Source organism: Misgurnus anguillicaudatus, chromosome 5, assembly GCF_027580225.2.
Source record: "Misgurnus anguillicaudatus chromosome 5, ASM2758022v2, whole genome shotgun sequence".
Classification (NCBI taxonomy): Eukaryota; Metazoa; Chordata; class Actinopteri; order Cypriniformes; family Cobitidae; genus Misgurnus; species Misgurnus anguillicaudatus.
This window is the reverse complement of record NC_073341.2, coordinates 18,032,501-18,053,110: the sequence shown is the minus strand read 5'-3', so window position 1 is coordinate 18,053,110 and position 20,610 is coordinate 18,032,501. Positions and strand designations below refer to the sequence as shown.

General features: G+C 34.7%; 3 protein-coding genes and 1 long non-coding RNA gene across 7 annotated transcripts in view; 1 reads left to right on the top strand and 3 right to left on the bottom strand.

Moving 5' to 3' along the window:
* Positions 1–1,322: 1,322 nt before the first annotated feature.
* Positions 1,323–10,152, bottom strand: hps4 (HPS4 biogenesis of lysosomal organelles complex 3 subunit 2). 3 transcript variants are annotated; one of them, XM_055168259.2, is made up of 13 exons: positions 9,885–10,152; positions 9,364–9,408; positions 7,893–7,983; positions 7,564–7,707; positions 7,357–7,464; positions 7,146–7,262; positions 5,985–6,079; positions 5,244–5,316; positions 4,991–5,139; positions 4,067–4,853; positions 3,815–3,941; positions 1,746–1,857; positions 1,323–1,577 (listed from the first exon to the last, which is right to left on the bottom strand). In XM_055168259.2, the coding sequence occupies exons 2-13, from the start codon at positions 9,396–9,398 to the stop codon at positions 1,406–1,408; spliced, it is 2,010 nt and encodes a 669-aa protein (XP_055024234.2). In that variant the 5' UTR covers positions 9,399–9,408; positions 9,885–10,152; the 3' UTR covers positions 1,323–1,405. The 3 variants fall into 3 exon arrangements, with proteins under 3 accessions (XP_055024234.2, XP_073723752.1, XP_055024235.2); XM_073867651.1 differs by having other exon boundaries at positions 5,006–5,139; positions 9,885–10,151; XM_055168260.2 differs by lacking the exon at positions 9,885–10,152 and adding an exon at positions 9,818–9,855.
* A 184-nt stretch (positions 10,153–10,336) lies between these two features.
* cox6a1 (cytochrome c oxidase subunit 6A1) lies at positions 10,337–13,294 on the bottom strand. The gene is made up of 3 exons (XM_055168272.2): positions 13,135–13,294; positions 12,640–12,782; positions 10,337–10,660 (listed from the first exon to the last, which is right to left on the bottom strand). Exons 1-3 carry the CDS (start codon positions 13,229–13,231, stop codon positions 10,571–10,573), a joined length of 330 nt encoding a protein of 109 aa, XP_055024247.1. The 5' UTR covers positions 13,232–13,294; the 3' UTR covers positions 10,337–10,570.
* LOC129414270 (early activation antigen CD69) overlaps positions 13,199–20,610 on the top strand; it is a 9,753-nt gene continuing 2,341 nt past the window's right edge. The window contains exons 1-5 of one of the 2 annotated variants that reach the window (XM_073867653.1): positions 13,199–13,325; positions 17,753–18,157; positions 18,363–18,440; positions 18,530–18,607; positions 20,504–20,610. The exon at positions 20,504–20,610 is cut by the window's right edge and continues 33 nt beyond it. In XM_073867653.1, the coding sequence (XP_073723754.1) occupies positions 18,088–18,157; positions 18,363–18,440; positions 18,530–18,607; positions 20,504–20,610 (333 nt within the window). In that variant the 5' untranslated portion in view covers positions 13,199–13,325; positions 17,753–18,087. Of the gene's footprint in view, positions 13,326–17,490; positions 18,158–18,362; positions 18,441–18,529; positions 18,608–20,503 lie in introns of those variants that run through there. The other variant, XM_073867652.1, reaches the window with a different exon arrangement.
* Positions 15,590–17,245, bottom strand: LOC129441778 (uncharacterized). Its single transcript, XR_008643669.2, has 2 exons — positions 16,857–17,245; positions 15,590–16,352 (listed from the first exon to the last, which is right to left on the bottom strand). It is a non-coding gene; the product is annotated as an uncharacterized lncRNA (long non-coding RNA).

The following is a 20,610-nucleotide window of genomic DNA, read 5'->3' as shown; positions in this document are numbered from 1 at the left end:
TGTGAGGAACTGTGAACTTGCCACTGAAACCTAATTTACCTAAGGGTATAAAATAAAGGAACTTGAACTTGAACTTGAAAGTAATACTATGTGGTATTTTCTATCTGATTGCAATGGCATCTGTACATTGTTCAAATTATATATATTTATTTATTTACTTATTTATTCAACATGTCTCAACCATTTAGAAAGATTTGCAAAATAAAGTTTATTCTTATTCAGCAATAATGTTGGTCTATTTAAAAATAATATTTGAACTGTAATACTGAAATGTCTACACCACTTTTACATCCTGACCTCTGTTAAGTGTATTTTAATAATCAGATTTAACAGCAAAGGATTACAGTAGACCCTCTGAGGTGTCACGTATACTTTTAGTTATTTCTGTATCCTATATGAAATGAATGAATAGCAGCAGATTGCAAAAAACATAGCATTTAGGAATATTTTAAGAAAGTAAATATAAACCCATGACTATGTTTCCTCTGTCATCCCGAGAACCAGATCAGTCTAATTTGATAAAACATGATTTAGGTCAGTTTTGTAAACTGGATCAACAATTCTATAAAAATATTAATCTCACTTTGATGACATGTCTGCTTTAAATTAGATGATTTGAAATATAATGAACGTCCTCGTGCTTTAGTCACCCTACATTCATTTTATCATACGATAAAGAACCAAGTCATTTATTTAAAAAAAAGAGAAAAAGAAACATTTATTAGCTGTCCCAATTCGAAAGCTGTGACATTCTAAGGACGTGACCTCAGAAGGCGAGCACTCGGTCTTTAAAGGTCGCAGCCTCCGAAGTCCACAGAAGGTCTAGCCTTCAGAGGATCCATAATGTGCGTCACATGCTGCACGCGCACACCGCGCCTGTCAGCGGGACACAGCGGAGACGTTTCTGACCGATTAAAATACCAAAAAAATATTAATTTTGAGAAAATATGACACGTTGATGTAAATTAAACTAACCAAACGCAACATACACAGAATAATATTAATACCAAACATAACTTATAATAATAAAATAGTGACAAGAAACTTTTTTCTGCTAAATACATTATTTATCAGCCGTTACAGGCGGGCAATTAATCTTGAGATAGCCTCAGCTGTAAAGGATCCATTTGTTCTCTCCTTAGCAGTTTAAAAGACGAATTTTGGATTCATTTCGAATTGGCACAGCTTTTATTCGTTGTTATAATGCGTCCTAAGCATAAATCATATAGCATGTACGTCTCATCCTTCGAATTGGGACACAGCTGTGTTCCACAAAAGAAAATCATACTGCCTTGGAATGACATTGGTAAGTAAAAAATCAGTTTGGGTGCAGTATTCCTTTAATCACATTCTGAGCAATATGAGATACATAAATACAGTGTTAAGATCAGTATGCGGACTTCAGTTAAAGCAGGTTAACTCCATGTTTAAGCAGTCGTTGGCGAGCTTTTTTGGGTAGAGAGAAAGCGCTGTCCTGGGCATCAGGACTTCCGGAGTTTCTGACTGGTGTTCCTTGCTGGAGAAAATACGTTTCCTGGGCAGCGCTTCGAGTCCCATACACTGCCGAACTAGCACTCCTGTAATTCAATGTACACACATAATAATCACCACAGTGTTTAAGGTGCCTTGAACTAACTGATCATCAAATTTAATTTAAAAATGCAGAGGCATTAAAGAATGCATCAAACAGAAAATGTGACGTGTATAAAATCGACAATGTACACTTTAAATGAAAACTCTTTAACCTGACAATGGCCTCTTGTAGAGTGTCTGTTTCTGAAAAATGGGAATGGAGCAGTGCAGTGGCCCTCACAAATGCACGATCCTGGGGTCCAGCGGAGCGTCCGCACACATTAGCTACAGTATAAAACAACAATAATATCAGATAATAGCAAGAAACTATATTTAGGACATACTCATAACATACAAAGCTAATGTTGGCAATATTTCATCTTAAAGGTGCAGTATGTAGTTTATAGAAGGATCTCTTGACAGAAAAGGTAAATAAAATACAAAACTATATTATCAGAGGTGTATAAAGACCTTTCATAATGAACTGTTAAGTTTTTATTACTTTAGAATGAGATGTTTTTATCTACATACTGAGGGTCCCCTTACATGGAAGTCGCCATTTTGTGCTGCCATGTTTCTACAGAAGCCCTTAATGGACAAAGTTTTTACAAATTTGTCTCCGAAGATAACATGTTTGTCTGGTGGCAGCTACTGTAGCTTCTCTATGCGTTTCAAAAGCCAGGGGTGAGCAGTGGACTGAGCCATTGGTTGCAATTTCCAACCTTACCTCTAGATGCCGCTAAAATGTACACACTGCACCTTTAAAAAGCAAAAAACATAGTCTGAGTGGATGACTAATCCTAGTATCAGTGTAATGCATTTCCTTGTCCTGTAAATGTATTTAGGCTAAATCGATCAAAACCACAACTAAATATCCAGCTTGCTTGTAATCTTAATGTACATGTGCATTTCTGAATATGATCTTGAAGTCATGAACTGGCCTGAACAGTGCAATTGTAGGATGGCCAAAATAAGGTTCCCCTTAGCCAATAGCTTGTAGTATGCATCATATCTTTGAACGATGTATGCTACCTTCCACTGTTAAAGGATTAGTCCATTTTCTTAAAAGAAAAATCCAGATAATTTACTCACCACCATGTCATCCAAAATGTTGATGTCTTTCTTTGTTCAGTCGAGAAGAAATTATGTTTTTTGAGGAAAACATTGCAGGATTTTTCTCATTTTAATGGACTTTAATAGAGCCCAACATTTAATACTTAACTCAACACTTAACAGTTTTTTTCAACGGAGTTTCAAAGGTCTATAAACAATCCCAAACGAGGCATAAGGGTCTTATCTAGCAAAACGATTGTCATTTTTGACAATAAAAATAACAAATATACACTTTTAAAGCACAACTTCTCGTCATGTAGATCCGGTAGTGATGCGCCAGCTGACCCCACGCAATACGTCATGACGTCAAGAGGTCACAGAGGACGAACACGAAACTCCGCCCCAGTGTTTACAAGCGTCTTTAAAGAGGACCGTTCCTACGTTGTTGTATGTCAACTGATACTAATTAATGTCTTTGTGGCAGTTTATTGTTTAAAATGGTCCGCAAATGTGCGTTTTATATATGTAACACGTGACCTCCCTACGTCACTACGCATTTACGTTAGGTCGCGCTGGACCAGACCTAGACGAAAAGTTGTGGTTTAAAAGTATATATTTTTTATTTTTATTTTCAAAAATGACAATCGTTTCGCTAGATAAGACCCTTATGCCTCGTTTGGGATCATTTAGAGTCCTTTGAAACTCCGTTGAAAAAAACTGTCAAGTGTTAAGTATTAAATGTTGGGCTCTATTAAAGTCCATCAAAATTAGAAAAATCCTGCAATGCCCTCCTCAAAAAACATAATTTCTTCTCGACTGAAGACATCAACATTTTGGATGACACGGTGGTGAGCAAATTATCTGGATTTTTCTTTTAAGAAAATTGAATATTCCTTTAATAATAAGTAGGTGTTATTCGGGAAAGTACATTATCAACTCTGCAGTGCATTTTATAGACCGCTTCATCGGGCGCAAGTGCGGTGACGCGATAAGCTTGTTATATAAATAAACTACTTTAAAAGGACTTTGCTGTTATTTATTCTTCGCAGAGTTTACTGAAAGTTACGTGATGTCCACGAAGGCCGCGTGTTTATGTTGTTACTGCTGAAACCGTCTATAGATAAATTTAAATGCTAATGTAAGTAATGAAGTGGGATACTGTTTATATGTGTCTGGGTATTTCACTCACTAGTAAGTGTGTTTTGAATGCAGTCATAGTGGGCGAAGGTGTAGGGTTCAGGTTTGCTGGGGGTCCAGGGTGAGGTATTCCTCAGATGAGCTTCAAGCCCATTCAGAGATGCCAAACTGCTGTTATACTGCAATAACAGTAGAAACAAGACTTCATAGATTTCATTCAAATGTGTCGTTCTGTCGCCAATATTTTTTTGACCAATGAATTCCTTTAGATTTACAAAATCATATGCAACCACAAGATTCTCACCACTTCCTCCCTGGCGGTGGCATCCGTGTTGAATTCCGTCTCCACCAAAAGTGCAAGGACAAGACCTCTGACTCTATGCTGGTACAATATTGTGCGCACCAGAGAAGGGTCTGCAAGGGTCTCATGTGATGGGGAGTCATTCTCCATATGCCTTTGTTTTGACTTTTCTACTTGCTCACTCTTTTCTCTTGCCTCTTTCTCTGTATCTGTATCGTCGTTTCTATTGGTCACATGATTGTGAGCGTCCAATCGCTGTCCTTCTGTCCTGTCAATCTGGTTGTCATGGTAAGAGACGTCTGAATGATTTTCAAGGCAATTCGACTGCAACTGATAACCATTTTTAAGGGCTTTGTCATTTTCACCAAGATCCTGATCTAAATGTACAACTTCACTTTTCATTTTGGTCCATGAGTGTAAACTTCCTGTCTCCAGATTCTCATCTATATCTCTTTTATCATTTGTATTCAAACTTTCTATTAAACATTGTTCCTTGGACAAGTTTGTGCCATTCGGCGTGTATTGGTCATGTAACTCTGGAGTGAAATATTCTGATTGGTTCATAAGGCTGGAGTGAAGGGGGGTGTTTAGCACTGAGGGGGAGGGGCTAAAACACATCTCATCAGAAAGAGAGGAGCGGGGAGAGGATGACGTAGTCTGATCGGAGATTGAGGGACACTGGGTGGGTTCTAGGTTTGGTGAGTCTGTATCTACGGTCCGGATGTCAGATAAAGTGCGTGACAGGAGGCGGGACTTTCTAGATTGGCATGGAGGTTGAGTGCAATGAGACCTAAAAATAATACATAGGACAGGAAAAAAAGGAATACATTTTTAACAATGAATGCTGTTTATTTTAACGTTGAACTTATGACTTTTGAAGCAACACCTAGCATGAAAACCTTAGCAACACCCTAGCATCGTGCATACTTTTTTTGGATGTACCTGCATGCTCTATCCACTGGGGAGCAGCGCAGCATGTGCAGTTCAGTAGTCGTCAGAAACACATGTGCAGTTACTGTGACTGAGTTGGGTGTGGCCACAGATGAGCTCAGGCCATTGGCTGTCACCCTGTGGTCCTGTAGTAATAGATAAACAAGAAGAACATGCTTGTGTAGCTCGCTCTCATACTCATTCCTCAGGTGTCTGTGAATGTAATGATCTTCTGTGTGTATGATTGTACCTGGCTGTAAGTTTCTGTCTCGTACACCATCACCTTCACTGTCAGGTCAGGAGGCATCTGAGTACTCACCACCCTGAACAACCCACAAATGATTCATGCATTTGGCAAAGTGACTTACAGTGCACTCATTTTTTATTAGTATGCGTGTTCCCTGATAATCGAACCCACAACCTTTGCATCGCTAACAAAATGCATTACCAACTGAACTACAGGAATGGTTAAGACACGTCAATAAGACATTTGTGTCAGCAATTGGACATATGGGTCAATTTTAGAAATTGAGTTTTATACATAATCTAAATATTAAATAAATAAGCTTTCCATGGATGCGTGGTTTGTTAGCATAAGACAATATTTAAAAATCTGGAATCTGAGAGTGCAAAATATAAAAGATGTTCAAATGAATTTATTTTGATGACTAATATCCATTCATAAAAATAAAATTTTTATATTTTTCTGGTAGGAAATTTACAATATATCATGATTCATGGAACATGATCTTTACATAATATCTTAATGGGTTTCGGCATAAAAGAAATATCAACAATTTTGACCCATACAGTGCATTTTTGGCTATTGCTACAAATACAACCATGCTACTAAGACCAGTTTTGTGGTCTAGGGTCACATTTACGGCCTGATAGTGTTTTACAATAAAAGCATACAAAGTCTTCCAAATGCATCTATATGTATATTATATATTCTGAATTGTCCCTTTAAAACTTGAATATAATATCTCACCTGCCCCTGTACAGGATACAGCCTGCTAACACGAGAGGGCATCGCTGACATGCCTGTAGAATAAGCGCAGCTTTCAACAGCAGCAGAGGATCAATCTAAAAATGAATTGAATGAATAGAGTTTGGTTCAATTTTGTTAAAACTGTGCAAACAAAACAAGCTAAAAACACAAAATTCACAAAAATCTTATAAAACCTAATTGCAAAATTCTAGGCTGACTGAGAGTCAGTGACAAAAACGGTTTGGCAAGATGAGAAAAAAAAACTTTTTAAAAAGCATGCATCAGGTTTATTTCAATGCACAATTAATTTTATGCAATAAAAAAAATTACATTTGCACAATTTTTATGAAAGTTAAGACTGAATGGACCTGAAAATGTCAAATGGTGTAACCGCCAATTGCGCCAAAAAATTAGAAATATTAAATATTTTATCCACCTTGATGGCATGTAAGCGTAATCATAAAAAAAATTATAATAATTTTAAAATATCATCTTATTAGTTATTTCTATATGTAAATTTTTATGTGTTTTTGTAATATTTTTCCTGACATATGCTGACAACAGCGCTGTTTTCAAAAAAATCTTTGACATATGTAAAAATGTATGTAAAAAAATCATATTACAATAAAGTAGATGATTATATTTTATTCCACATTTTTATAAATATATATTAATAAAAAAATACTAGTTACACCAATTGACACAGACCGGTTACACCACATTGACATTTTTGCAATTATCTGCCAAATATTCTTTCAAAATTAAATGAAAACCGGAAATTTAGACTTGGTCCTCAAAAAAGAGAATACAAGTAATCTGCAAATTTATTTTGAAATTTTAACCCTTTTACATTTAATTTATCCATCCGGACATAAAAAATAAACGTCACGCCTGAAGGCAAATAAATGTGACTCAGTCTGTGAAAAGTAATGTTTTTATGAATTACTGTGTTCGGCATAAATTCATAATATAATATAAAGAACATTCTGTGAAAATATTATCTTGATATCTTCAATATTAAGCAAATAAGGTCATAGCAAAGATTGAAATCAATGAGGAAAATGAACCTTTATGCTTCTTTTCACATAGTTAGATGATGAGACTTTAGCCTGTATTTCACAGACAGGGTTTTAAAGACTTATTCCAAAAATTTTTACTTACATTTAAAGAATCAACAGTCTTCAAGCAGCTAAATATATTGTGCAGCTCAGTGGAGCCGCCCTGCAGGTGACAGAGGTATTTGGCCCATCTTGATGCCAACTCCACCTTACTGTATAACTGTGGAAATAATACAAAATCTTTTGGCTAAGAAACACTTTCATATTCAGTGACTACAACAGTGTAGTAGTAGTAGTAGCTTTGATTTCAATACCTGGTAGCTTTGACGCACCGGTCCATTGTAAAAACAGAATAGATTGATCAGCTGATCTAAAAAGTCACATACACTCACATCTGGAATGTTTCCGACACAGCTTAAAGCCTGACAACCAGAAAAAGGTCACCATTCAAACAAGTATAACCAGAATTAAAAACTAAACAAATTTATAAGTTTATGACCAATAGCAGGAATTTCTCCTACCCAAATAAACTTATCCTTCATGCGAACTGCATATTTGCTCTTGCGCAGACGCAGCAGGCGTACAGGAGATGTGGACAGCTCGGACACACAACGACACACACCGGCCAGCTGTCCGCAGAGGAGATCCTGTTGGTCTGCTGGTGTCTGTACAACACAGAGACACTTTCATGTCCTTAATGTCTAATCTACAATAATAAAACGTTACACTATAAAGAATTACAAGAGTTTTCCTGTAAAATATCCTATTTTATAATGTTTTGATTGTCAGATTTCCATTGTCAAGAATAAATGAAATGCTTTCTCAACAGTCTCCAAATGATTTTCATTACATCTTCAGGATAAAAGTAGTATATGCCATCTTTGGTCTGGTCTCCTTCCTCTTGCACCTTTGAACTGTCATAGAGGAAGAAGAAAAGGCATCTGGAAAACGACAAAAAAAGATGAGTGGTAGTTCACATTTACACCAACAAAGTGACTGATAAGTTCAAACAAACATGTTTTATTATATATATATTTTTTTTTAAATAATGCATCCATGCATGTATTTACTTAAATCAAAAATGTGTTTTTCGATGGATGGAAATCAAATAAGTAATTTCTATGAATAACTGCAATTCTTTGAGGAAAGCCTGTGAACTTTTGTTTCAAACGACAGTCTTACATAAGTTTACATAATTTTTTGGATGTAAATTTTTATTTAATCATGACAAAACTATATATCGTTGGAAAGGTCTAAGGCTCTAGAAAACATATCTCAGCAGTGTTTTATGAAATAATTATGTAGTGAGAGTAAGCGATTTACTTATTAAAAGAGTGTGCCTCAAAACATTGATAATCCTGTCACTGTTCTGCCAGCGAGACGCCTATTTTTACTTTATTTTTTGCATGTGAATTCTTATCTAATCATGGAGAAATTATATATTGTTGAAAAGATCTAAGAGTGTAGTTTTCAGCTTTGATCATCATTAATAAAAATGACATAGTAAGAGTCATTTTCTAAAATCTAATCATGAGAAACTATACATCACTGAAAAGCTCTCAGAACGTAGTTTACATATTTCAAAGTGATCTGATGATAGAAATTACGTAGTGACAAAAAACTGTTACATGACTCCCCCCATAGGAATGCATATTAATTATTATATATTCATAACATTATATCCTATTATAAATCTTCAAAAATGTTGACCAACTGTGTATCATTGAAAAGCTTTAAGAATGTCGTTGTAATATTTCAAAATTATTATAAGCAGTCTGCAGTCATAATAATGCAGTGAAAGTATTTTTTTAATTTGTGACAAGAGTATGCAGCAAACAAATGACACCTAGTGGCTTTTTTTGGTAAAAACACAAAAAAGTGACGACTAATTTTGTGTGATTTTAACCTCTTCAGAGCTGTTGTTCAGTTTGGTTGATCATTTTCTATTGGTTTGAACCACAAAACATGTGATGTCCATTCCAGTGGACGCAGGGTCTGAAGGGGTTAACTTGAAATTTGGATCACAACTATTTGGGACTTATGACTTAATTTTTACAGCATTTCTGTTGTGAAACATTTACATTTGTATACTTTTATTAATAAAATGAATCTGTTATTTCATGTATATATGTGCTATAACAGTTTTTTTCTTTTTAAGATTTTCACATCCATTATTAAACTTTAAAGTTTCTTCTTTAAAACAAGACCAAGATTAGACCAAAAAATGCCAGTGTTGTATTCATTTGAAGGTGCACATCAACTTTTTTGGGAAGGGGGGCAGTTAAGGGGTTTTAAACTAATAAACATTATTTTACACTCACCGTCTTGAATCATTTACAGCATTTGTTTCAGCCATTGGTGGTGATCTGTTAAGAAAGCACATGAACTTGTAACCTTCCATCATTTACAATAATACCACATCTAACGTTATCATTTACTGTTTTTTTTTTTTTAATAATACTGCATCATGACAATATATGTTTTTTATTAATAAACATTTATCATTTTAAAATAATTAAAACCATTATTTAAGCCTTCTACACTAAGAGAGATATAATAAGAAACACGAAGTACAACAGTAACTACCTGTTCTAACTATTGAATTCATCAGGAAACAAATATCTATTTGTTGTAACGTAGACCATATAAGGGCATTTGCAGCTATGTTGCTCGTTGTAAACATTAAGTGTGTTACCAAACAATTGCAAACAAATATTTGCGCCCGCTAACTGGCGTGCACTAAGACCTTAATGTTTAGGTTTTTGTATACATCACCTGCGCGTTGTTACTCATACCTCAACAAGTGTTGCTGCCAAAGTGCTACACAAATTTTTACACTCACCGTTGTTAACTTGCGCAACGCAGAGCACAGGAAATTCACGCGTGTGGCATTGAAGTTTAACCGAATTACTGAATCACACCGCATCAGTTAACTTACTTAGTTTCGCTAAATACAGCTTACACAATGTCACGACTACCCATATATTCATAGTATATTGACTGTAAACTATTCATATCAAACTGCATTTTTGGTCAGGAATGCGAGTCACAAGTGGAAAGTCATGTGAGAGAGACTTGACAGTATGGCAAGCATGTAGGGACAAACTTGATGTTTCTCTTTTAAGCTTCGAGTTTCGGTGGTGGCGTTCGAGAAATGCACATTTCAAATATAATTGTGTACTTAAGATATTGAAAATTATAAGTATTTACAACAAAACATTAGTAAAAGAAAAGTTTTGTACAGTGTGATATTTTATCATTCACTCCCTTGAAATGAGACACAATCTGAACACGTTTTATAAGTTAAAGAATAGATTTTTATTTTCAGGTAAGTTTAAGCAGACATTGTGATTTAATGGTCCAGGAGTAGATGTAACTCTTTCCAATAAGGTGCTTTCACACAAAGCGTGTGCAGCACAGAGGTAAGCTCAACATACTGAAGAGACGTCACGTAAACTGAATAAAACTGAGGAGTGGTCCAGGCCTGTGGTCCCTGTAAGGTAGATCAGGGTACGTTCCTAACACCCTTTACTCATCGTGATGCTCATAGCCATCAGGGAGAGGGTTGGCATGGGGATTATGGAAGAGCGACTTGTTGCCATCACCCCATGGGAAACGCTGAAGAGACAGCGTGTTAGTGAGAAGGAGAGAGAGAAAGAGAGGCGTTAATTTATTGTTTGACTATGAAAACAACACACATTTTACATTTTATTTAACACTTATATGATTACATTATTTCAAAACAATAATGTAGAGTTTAAAGGGACAAAATCAAAATAAATTGTGACCCAGTTTGTGTAAACCCAGCTAAAGTCATTGTTTGTGATTTTCTACACAAGATCATCCTACATGAACATGAAATAAAACCACACTGTGATGCTCCAAATCTCAGGTTGGGGTAGACGGTTTAATCCAAAACGACTTGCAGTGCATTCAAAGCTGTACACGTTATCAGTAAGTGTGCTCCCTGGATCGAACCCATGATATTTGGGTTGCTAATGCAATACTTTATCAATCAAGCTACAGGAACGCTTTTCAATATGTAGCCAGACACTGATGTAGCCTTGCTAATGGCCCTGTGTGAATGAATCATCACTACTTTGATGAATTTTGAATAAATACTGCATAAAATAAAAGAACGGGAAGAATGGAAAAAAATATGTGTGTACATCTCATTTGTTGTCAATACATGATAAACATTAATTAACTATTATATTAGCATTATAATCACCATACAAACAATGCTTCCGAAACTTAAATTGGTTAACCAATACCTGTAACACACTGATCAAAACAAAGTACCGGTTAAGGCCTGTTGGTAAAACTGACAATTAATCAATATCACCAATACTAGTGATACCAGTACTATCTGCTGTTAAACTTGTCATAACTGGGTAATAAAATCTCCCCATATAGCTAATTTTGCCCTTCATGACAAATGTGAGTGGGGTACATTTTTTTATTGTAATTGGTCAGTTTAAATTATATTAACCATTATCATTATGCATAATTAAGGGCGTGGGCACTTGAGTGACAAGTGAACTGCCAATGCTGTCACTACCGTCGAGCTAGGCTGGCTTGGTTTCAGCAATCAGCCACCTTAGCTTCACCCACGTCCCACCTCTTTACCCATTTTCGGTTATCCACGAATGATGCACGGCCAAGATGGCGACAGCAGGCACCGTCAACTATTGGCTTCATAAAAGCCTTTCACAAATCTGGGTAACGGACACTACGTCCATTTATTTTTAACAGGCAATGGTCCCGTCATGATTTGCTTTTCATTGAAGTGACCCTAATAATGTTATATGTAACCCATGCATTGCAAATTTTAGCAGATGAACACTGCCACACCCTCCTCAAAACACTCTGGGTAAGTTTTGAATAGCAATTTGGCAGGTTTAGCTGTGAAAACCTGGCAACCCTGCAAAAGTCCAGATTTTATTTTGCATTTGAATTTTAATATACATTTAAAATTGTATATTACAACTGAAAGGTCGGCGTGTACCAGATTTTGTACCAGTATAGGTTTTTTTACCCATATATAACTGTATTGCTCTTAAATGCATTGCAGCTAAGTGACCATGTGTTATGTCGTAGCCTCCATTTTTGAAGGCCTTCAGATCTCACTTACGTGCAAAGACTTTCAAAGTCAGAACAAACTAGCAGCTTTCCAACAACTTGATTTTATTTTAAACATTATTTCTTCAAAATGTCTTAGAAATCCATTATTTCAAATCAAGCCTTTTAAACTAAATATATACTTGTGACAACATGTTGACATTGTTGTGCATTTGATCCTGTAAATCAAAATTATATGTAATAAAACACTATTGTACATCTGTACATCAGTTACATGCAAACATACAAGAGTAGTTTTACAAACCCTGTGCATTACACTGAACATTCATTCAATTGGCAGAGCATTTAGTTAGCAGTGCAAAAGGTCATGGGTTGGAGTCCCAGAAAACAGTGATAAATATACATTGTAATGTACTACAAGTCGTTTTGGATAATAGCATCTGCAAATGCATTTTACAATTTAAAATGAGCAATGGATAAAGAAAGAAACATTGGTGATTCTTTCATTTTTATACCTTGCTGCGGATGCGCAGATGGCTGTAGGGAATGAACTCAGGTTGTTCATGGCTGTGCTGCTGAGAGCGCAGATACATATTCACCATACACACAGCCACTCCAGGCAGAGCCACCACGAACGACAATATCTTCCATGTCTTGGCTAAATATACATGAAACAGAAAAATAAAAACAAAACTTTTTTACACGTGTCAGACATTTAGTAACGTTAGACGTGACGAACTCGCATAGGTAGCCGCATAGTCGATTAACCACTTTAACTATTTCACATGTATATTCAGAAGTCACACACTAAATTATTGTCATCTTACAGTATAAATTAATTAAATAACTGCTGTATGGAGTCATATGTTTACTAAACCTCTAACGTTACATTAAACAACCCTTCCGATCAGCTCCATAACCACAAGGTCAAAGAGAAGAGTTATAGGTATTTTCAACGATAAGGCTCTATGATACAGCGTGTTTTAGGTTATTCAAATACAGTATCTGACCTGCTTGCTCGCCGTGAGCTACAGCAGAGAGCTGACGGCTCTGGGTCACAACAGCGGACTTGAAGAGCTTCTGAGACAGACGTCCGATCGTCGCCATCTTTACGGATGCACTGGAACATCAGAGGCGGAAGAAGCTTTAAGGCGGACGTTTGTGCCGGAAACCGACGCCACTGCCACCTACTGACACGGAGGTACACTAACGGCACCAATCGGCAAATAAACGACATTTTATTATCTAATTTGTGACAAATCCATTAAACATTACGCTTAAACATTACGATACATTAAGCTAATGTCACGACTGACTGACCAATCAGAATCAAGTAGAGCTGTATAGTATTAGAAGTATGAATATGCTATTATTTATGTGTGATGAATAATATAAACACACTGTAAATAATGTGTGCTTAGCTTTTCTAAGTATCTAAACTTGAAAAGAAAAACATTTATGTTATGTTTTCAGATAAATCTAGAATTCTGTGAAGTTAATACGGTGGCCGTCAGGGGTCACTGCCTTGCAATGAAAGAAAACACATGCAAATAGAAAAAACACCAGCAAATCAAGAAAACATCTTCATCAGTTTGACAACACATGCGCTGCAGATATCGCAACACATCCAAATACAGAAACGCGTTGCAAATATCACAACACGACCAAAAAAAGAAACGCGTTCCAAATCTCACAACACATCCAAATACAGAAACGCGTTCCAAATCTCACAACACAACGGAAGTGTTTCAGGGGGGTCACAAAAAGTGATGCACCGGTCTGAGAAGTGTTTTCGGTTTACATTCAATTCGTCCGTGGAGCTTTTGTGAGTTTACATCGATCAAATGTAAGTTTTTCTTGTTTATTTTAATATCCTAATTGCATATTTTTTTAGCCTTTCTATTATTATTAGCCTATAGACTCAAATAACTTGACGAAATACATAATAAACTGTGAAACGTTGTGTTAGCTGGCTTAGTTACACAAATGTCACTAGATAGTGTTCTAAGAGGACAATAAATACCACATTCTTCATTAAAACAAGTAAAAATAACGTGTGTGTGTGTGTGTGTACACGTGTGTTTCTATGGGAGGTTTTTGTGCTAATAATAGCTTATTGAATGTCTAACCAAACGTCTTGTGTGTGTGTGTTTTATTTTCAGGCAGCAAACATACTGTTTATAACTATATATAATAGTGTTAATTCAAGTTGTTTTTCATATTTTATTTACACATTTATCAGTTTTATATAATCTCTTTTATAAATGTCTGAAACTTGTTTAATTTATATTGTGTGCTATGTGATTTTACGAATAGTTAACATAATTATTCTGTATTTTGTCTTTTTATTCTTCTAGGAAAGCTAAAGGACCTGCTATTACATTGAGAGCATCCTGAGCAGATGCAGTGTGATATGGTAGCATGATAGAAATTAACTGCAAGAGCCTGTAGAGAGGGATAAAGTCTACTGAGAGGAACACCACTGCCTTCCTTTTCACATTTGACAAACTAACGCACCAAAATTAACCAGAGTTTTGTTAGGTAGCTTTAAATTTGAGCTTGGGGCTTGTGTCAGACTGGTCTATCATTGTATCTATTCCAGAGCAAGATTTCTACTGCAAACTAAATAAAAATTAAATTGCATTAAAAAAAAACATTTGTTTACTATCTTAAAACAACATAACATATAACAAATAACACGTTTTCTAATTGTAACACAATTTTAAGTTAAAGTTAAGCATCAGGGCCATAATTTGTATTTTTCATTAGTAACAGCTTATGTTTTGTAGCTCAACTTCTGACAGTTTTAGATGCTTGTAGGTGATAATCTGGTCATACAGATTTACAATGTTAATGTTAATCTGAGAATGGTGATTATTTGTAATTATTTCTCTTGATTCTTTGTAGACCACTGCATTGTATTTCATATCATATCAGCTGCATATGAAGAATCATAAATTGGATTGACATTAAACATCTTGTTCAAAGATTCCTCTCCTGATTTTCTTACTGGAATCTGCTCCATATTTAGCCACCTCAACCAGCTAAACCTTAAATGTAGTGAAGCTAACTACAACCAGAACATCAATCTTATCGCTTTGACATGTACTGTATGACTTTTATTTGAATGAATAATACTATAACATCATTACAATGTTGATACTTCTTTTTAGTTCCTGCTTAGAACTTCTCGTAAAGGACAATGCTGTTAAAAAACTTGCAGTAAAGCTGATTGATTGCCTATTTGTTTACTACAAATACCATGGCTATATGCAAATACAGTAACAAAACTGTTTCTTTTCTATCATCCTTGGTAGGTTATTTTCTATTTTTATCAAATTACTTACATTTTAAGATTATAAATCTTGCTGTTTCCTTTTCTTCCCTAAAATGAAAGAGTGTTTTTAAAGGAATTAAAGAAATTATTTTAAATATTCTCTCTTAAATATGCAAATGAAAAATGCATTTGAAGTTTAAAGCCTTTATTTTCATATGTATAGATACCTGTACAATGACATTCTTCCTTTTTATTGCCACATTACATTAAACTGTGGTTGTCATTAAAATAATAAACTAGAAAGAAACCTGTTATACAATATAATGTTGTCTGTGCAGTGTAAGTGTGACATGCTTGCCAAGTATGCAGCGCATACTCAAAAATTTGACCTCTGCATTTAACCCATCCCAGTAAATGGTGAACACACATGGAGCAGTGGGCAGCTATTCCTTCAGTGCCCGGGGAGCAATTGGGTTTAATGTGCCTTGTTCAAGGACATCACAGTCGCAACCTGCCGGCAGAGACGGAAACTGGAACTGGCAACTTTCGGGTTACAAGTCCAACCCTCTAACCACTACGCTATGACTATGTGTATCAAAACCTGCAGTATTAAACTAATGTTTGTGTAGAGATTAAAATAATGACAGTGATATTGGGGTCAATTAATGTTTTTGACATATTGAACACTGAGGGCTGCTGGATAAAACGGTTCCTCAATCTTTACGTCCTGTAGCTTACACTTCTGTATGTATTGCCAGAGGATGTAGGTGGAAACAGTTTGGTATAAGTGGGCATTTTAACAATGGAACCGGCTCCTTTCTGTACTGTGTTCCTCTCAGTAGACATTATCCCTCTCTACAGGCTCTTGCAGTTCATTTAAATCATGCTACCATATCACACTATGCATCTGGTCAGGATTCCCTCAATGTTAAAACAGGTCCTCTAGCTTTCCTAGAAGAATAAAAAGACAAAATACAGAATAATTATGTTAACTATTCGTAAAATCACATAGCACACAATATAAAATAAACAAGTTTGAGACATAATAAAAGAGATGATATGAAACTGATAAATGTGTAAATAAAATATGAAAAACAACTTGAATTAACACTATTGTATATAGTTATAAACAGTATGTTTGCTGCCTGAAAATAAAACACACACACAAGACGTTTGGTTAGACGTTCAATAAGCTATTATTAGCACAAAAACCTCCCATAGAAACACACGTGTACACACACACACACGTTATTTTTACTTGTTTTAATGAAGAATATGGTATTTATTGTCCTCCTAGAACACTATCTAGTGACATTTGTGTAACTAAGCCAGCTAACACAACGTTTCACAGTTTATTATGTATTTCGTCAAGTTATTTGAGTCTATAGGCTAATAATAATGGAAAGGCTAAAAAAATATGCAATTAGGATATTAAAATAAACAAGAAAAACTTACATTTGATCGATGTAAACTCACAAAAGCTCCACGGACGAATTGAATGTAAACCGAAAACACTTCTCAGACCGGTGCATCACTTTTTGTGACCCCCCCTGAAACACTTCCGTTGTGTTGTGAGATTTGGAACGCGTTTCTGTTTTTGGTCGTGTTGTAAGAATTTGCAACGCGTTTCTGTATTTGGATGTGTTGTGAGATTTGGAACGCGTTTCTGTTTTTGTTCGTGTTGTGATATTTGCAACGCGTTTCTGTATTTGGATGTGTTGCGATATCTGCAGCGCATGTGTTGTCAAACTGATGAAGATGTTTTCTTGATTTGCTGGTGTTTTTTCTATTTGCATGTGTTTTCTTTCATTGCAAGGCAGTGACCCCTGACGGCCACCGTAAGTTTATCACCAATAAATAACCATTGTATATTAGATCTTTTTTAGGAAGCACTTTATTAATATTTCTATTCTGCTTTCATTTAGACAAATTTAACTTTTAAAAGTCCTCATGAAACATTTATTGGTGTATTTTGTTATCCAAAAAACACATGATACAGTTCAAATGTACTTTACTACAACACACAGGAATAAGAAAAATGTATTAAAATCATACACACATACGCACTAAACAAAATGAAAACAGACAAAGGAATAGAAATAAACCAGGGGACAGAGATTAATGTAACTAAAAGACAGAGGTGACAATAAAAGCTAAGGTGACTAACAACAAACTAAGGCAAAATAATACATAAGATGCCAAAACACAAGGACACAAACAAGCACAACTGTGACACCCACTGATGACAGTAAAAGTTGTGGAAAGTTGTTTTTCTGACTTGCCACCAAAACATGTATATTTTATAGTTATGTTGTCATGCACTTCTGGCCACTGCAATATGCCTTTGGCAGAAAACCCAAAGCTTCGGTTTGGCTTGTGGGAGAGGACCAACCCCTCTGGCGTCATTCTGCCATTGCACAAAATCTTCCCTTTCCACTTTGTGCTATGGAAACTGCGTGTGTCACAAAGCAACAACTTTATCAGTAAGTTGAACAATCCTCTTTTAAGTTCTTTATTAGGTTTTGAACATTAAAACAGATGTTTTCCAATTCAGAATGCTTCTTTTAATGTTGATATATTCATTTTTACAATGACACAGTACTTGTGTATAGTTTTGCTATAACATGTTTCAGGAAAGTGGCAAATATTTTTTATGTCATCATAATCTATAGGCTGACATCAAGGAATGCAGGGCAACAAATACACAGAAGATGCAGAGGGATATCCTGACAGGGTGGATCCCTTTTACAATCAAGGCAAGTAATGTAGAAGAGACAAATGCATTGCATTTAAATCTGTTCGTCATGCCCTTTCTTTTCTAAAGGCAAAAGCATCACTTTATAAAATGCAGTACATAAAAGCTTTACTTTTTACTCAACATACAGTGCTTATTTGTTAATGTTTTTATGGCATGTTTCATTTAAAGTGTATATAAAGTAATTTTCTTTGTGTCATCTTTAGGCAAATTGGCATGTGCCATGTTTTTGGTTCTTTTCATTCTGTCATTTTTGGTAATAGGAATCGTAACAGGTCTCAACTGTAAGTTACACCAATGAAAACCAAATGAATTATTTTAGCACACTTTTATGCATTATTGATTTGTGGTAATTATATTTACAATCTTCAAGTCTCCAAGAACCCACAGAGAGATGAGAACAAAAGCCTTTTTTCTGATGGAAAAACACCTATTCCATTCCAATACAAAGGTATGACATGCTACAAGATGAAGAAAATAATAGATAATAATATAATAATATGTTAACATTTAGCATTACAACTATAATTTATATACATTTTTTAATATTCTTTTGAATAACATACACTGTCAGACAAAATGGATAATAAACTAGTCAACATTTGAAGTGGATCAAAAACATTCATCAAATTTGCCCTAAAACAAGAACGGGTATTGGATATTGTTTTTAAGAAAACTTTTAGGAAAGGTTTTGATCCACTTCAAATGTTGACTAGTGTATTTTCTAGCTGTTACAGGTCATATACCATTTAAGATATGTATAGATTTGGTAACAATATGTACTTTGAAGTACTAATATGAACTCTTTAGGTGCAAATGAGTATTTTTTTAAAAGGCTACAATCTATGGACCATTTCGGGGTTTTTTTTGGGGGGGGGGGATTTTGACATTTTAATAAGTGTTCTACAATCATAAACATTTAAGCACAGTGTTTAAACAGCTTGCATCACTGTAAAAAAATTGTGTAAAAAACGAGTAAAAGTGTGGCAGCAGAGTTTCCAGACAAATTCCGTAAAATTACAGAAAATTAGCATTTTTTAAAATTACGTACAATAAATTGTAAACATACAAAGATTATTTTACAGTCACAATTAATTAAAGTACAGAATATTACCATTGATAAACATCCCACACTTTTTACCCTACACTGTAAAAAATTTGCTATAATTATGCAACTGGTTGCCAGTAACTTACTGTAGAAGATAAAGACTGAAAATGTTTTAAGTTCATTTAACTTTGAAGTAAACTGTTGCCAGTAAATAACATTCATGTGAAATCTACAGTAAGTTACTGGCAGCTAGTTGCCAGTAATACCCAATAATACTGCAATTTCTGCAGAAATATTTTACAGTGTAAAATAATGAATGTAAAAAAGCATAACAATATTATCTTTGAATGGTAAATCCCTGTAAATGACGGCTTTTATCAGTTAGTTTATGAAGCTGCCACTGTAAAAATTATTGTAAAAAAAGGTAAAATTCCAGCAGCTGGGGTGCCGGAAAAATTCTGTTAAATACAGGCACAATAAATTACAGAAATTTTCTGTAATAGAAAATATGGTTTCTTTCTGTAATTTTACACTTTAAAAAATCTGTAAAAAACAGGCACAATAAATTACAGAAAATATCCGTAATACAAAACACAGTTTTTTTCTGTAATTATACATTCAAAAAATCTGTAAAAAACTGGCACAATAAATTACAGATTGTTTTGTAATACAAAATATTTTTTTTCTGTAATTTTACATTTTAAAAAATCAGTAAAAACGAGCACAATAAATTACAGAAATTTCTCGTAATATAAAATACAGTTTTTTTCTGTAATTTTAAATGTAAAAATCCATAAAAACGGGCACAATAAATTACAGAAATTTCCATAAAACACAAATACTATTTTTTAGCAATTTTACATCATGTTCTGCAGTTTTTTCAGACATTAACTTTAAAATTAATGCTTTTCCATGTACAATAACTGAGAAATAGTGTATAAACAACACTGTAAAAAAATTCTGTAGAAATTACAGTATTATTGGGTGTTACTGGCAACAAACTGCCAGTAATTTACTGTAGATTTTACATTTATGTTTACTGGCAACAGTTTGTTCAAAGTTAAATAAACAGGAAAAATTTTCAGTCTTTATCTTCTACAGTAAGTTACTGGCAACCAGCTGCATAATTACAGCAAATTTTTTACAGTGAAATATATTACGTTGGGGATTTTATCAGTTATCAGCTTATGAAGCTAATCTGCATTTTTACAGAAATTAACTTAAAAAAATCTTTACCATGTTATCACTGTTTACCATAAGTATAAAAATCATGTCTGTTGTGTTTTCTTAAATACAAAGGGCCCTGCTCGGATGGTTGGATTGCTTATAATAACAGCTGTTATTTGTTAGTTGAAGCTTATGAGACATGGGAATTATCAAAGTCTCTATGCCATGAGCATGGGGCG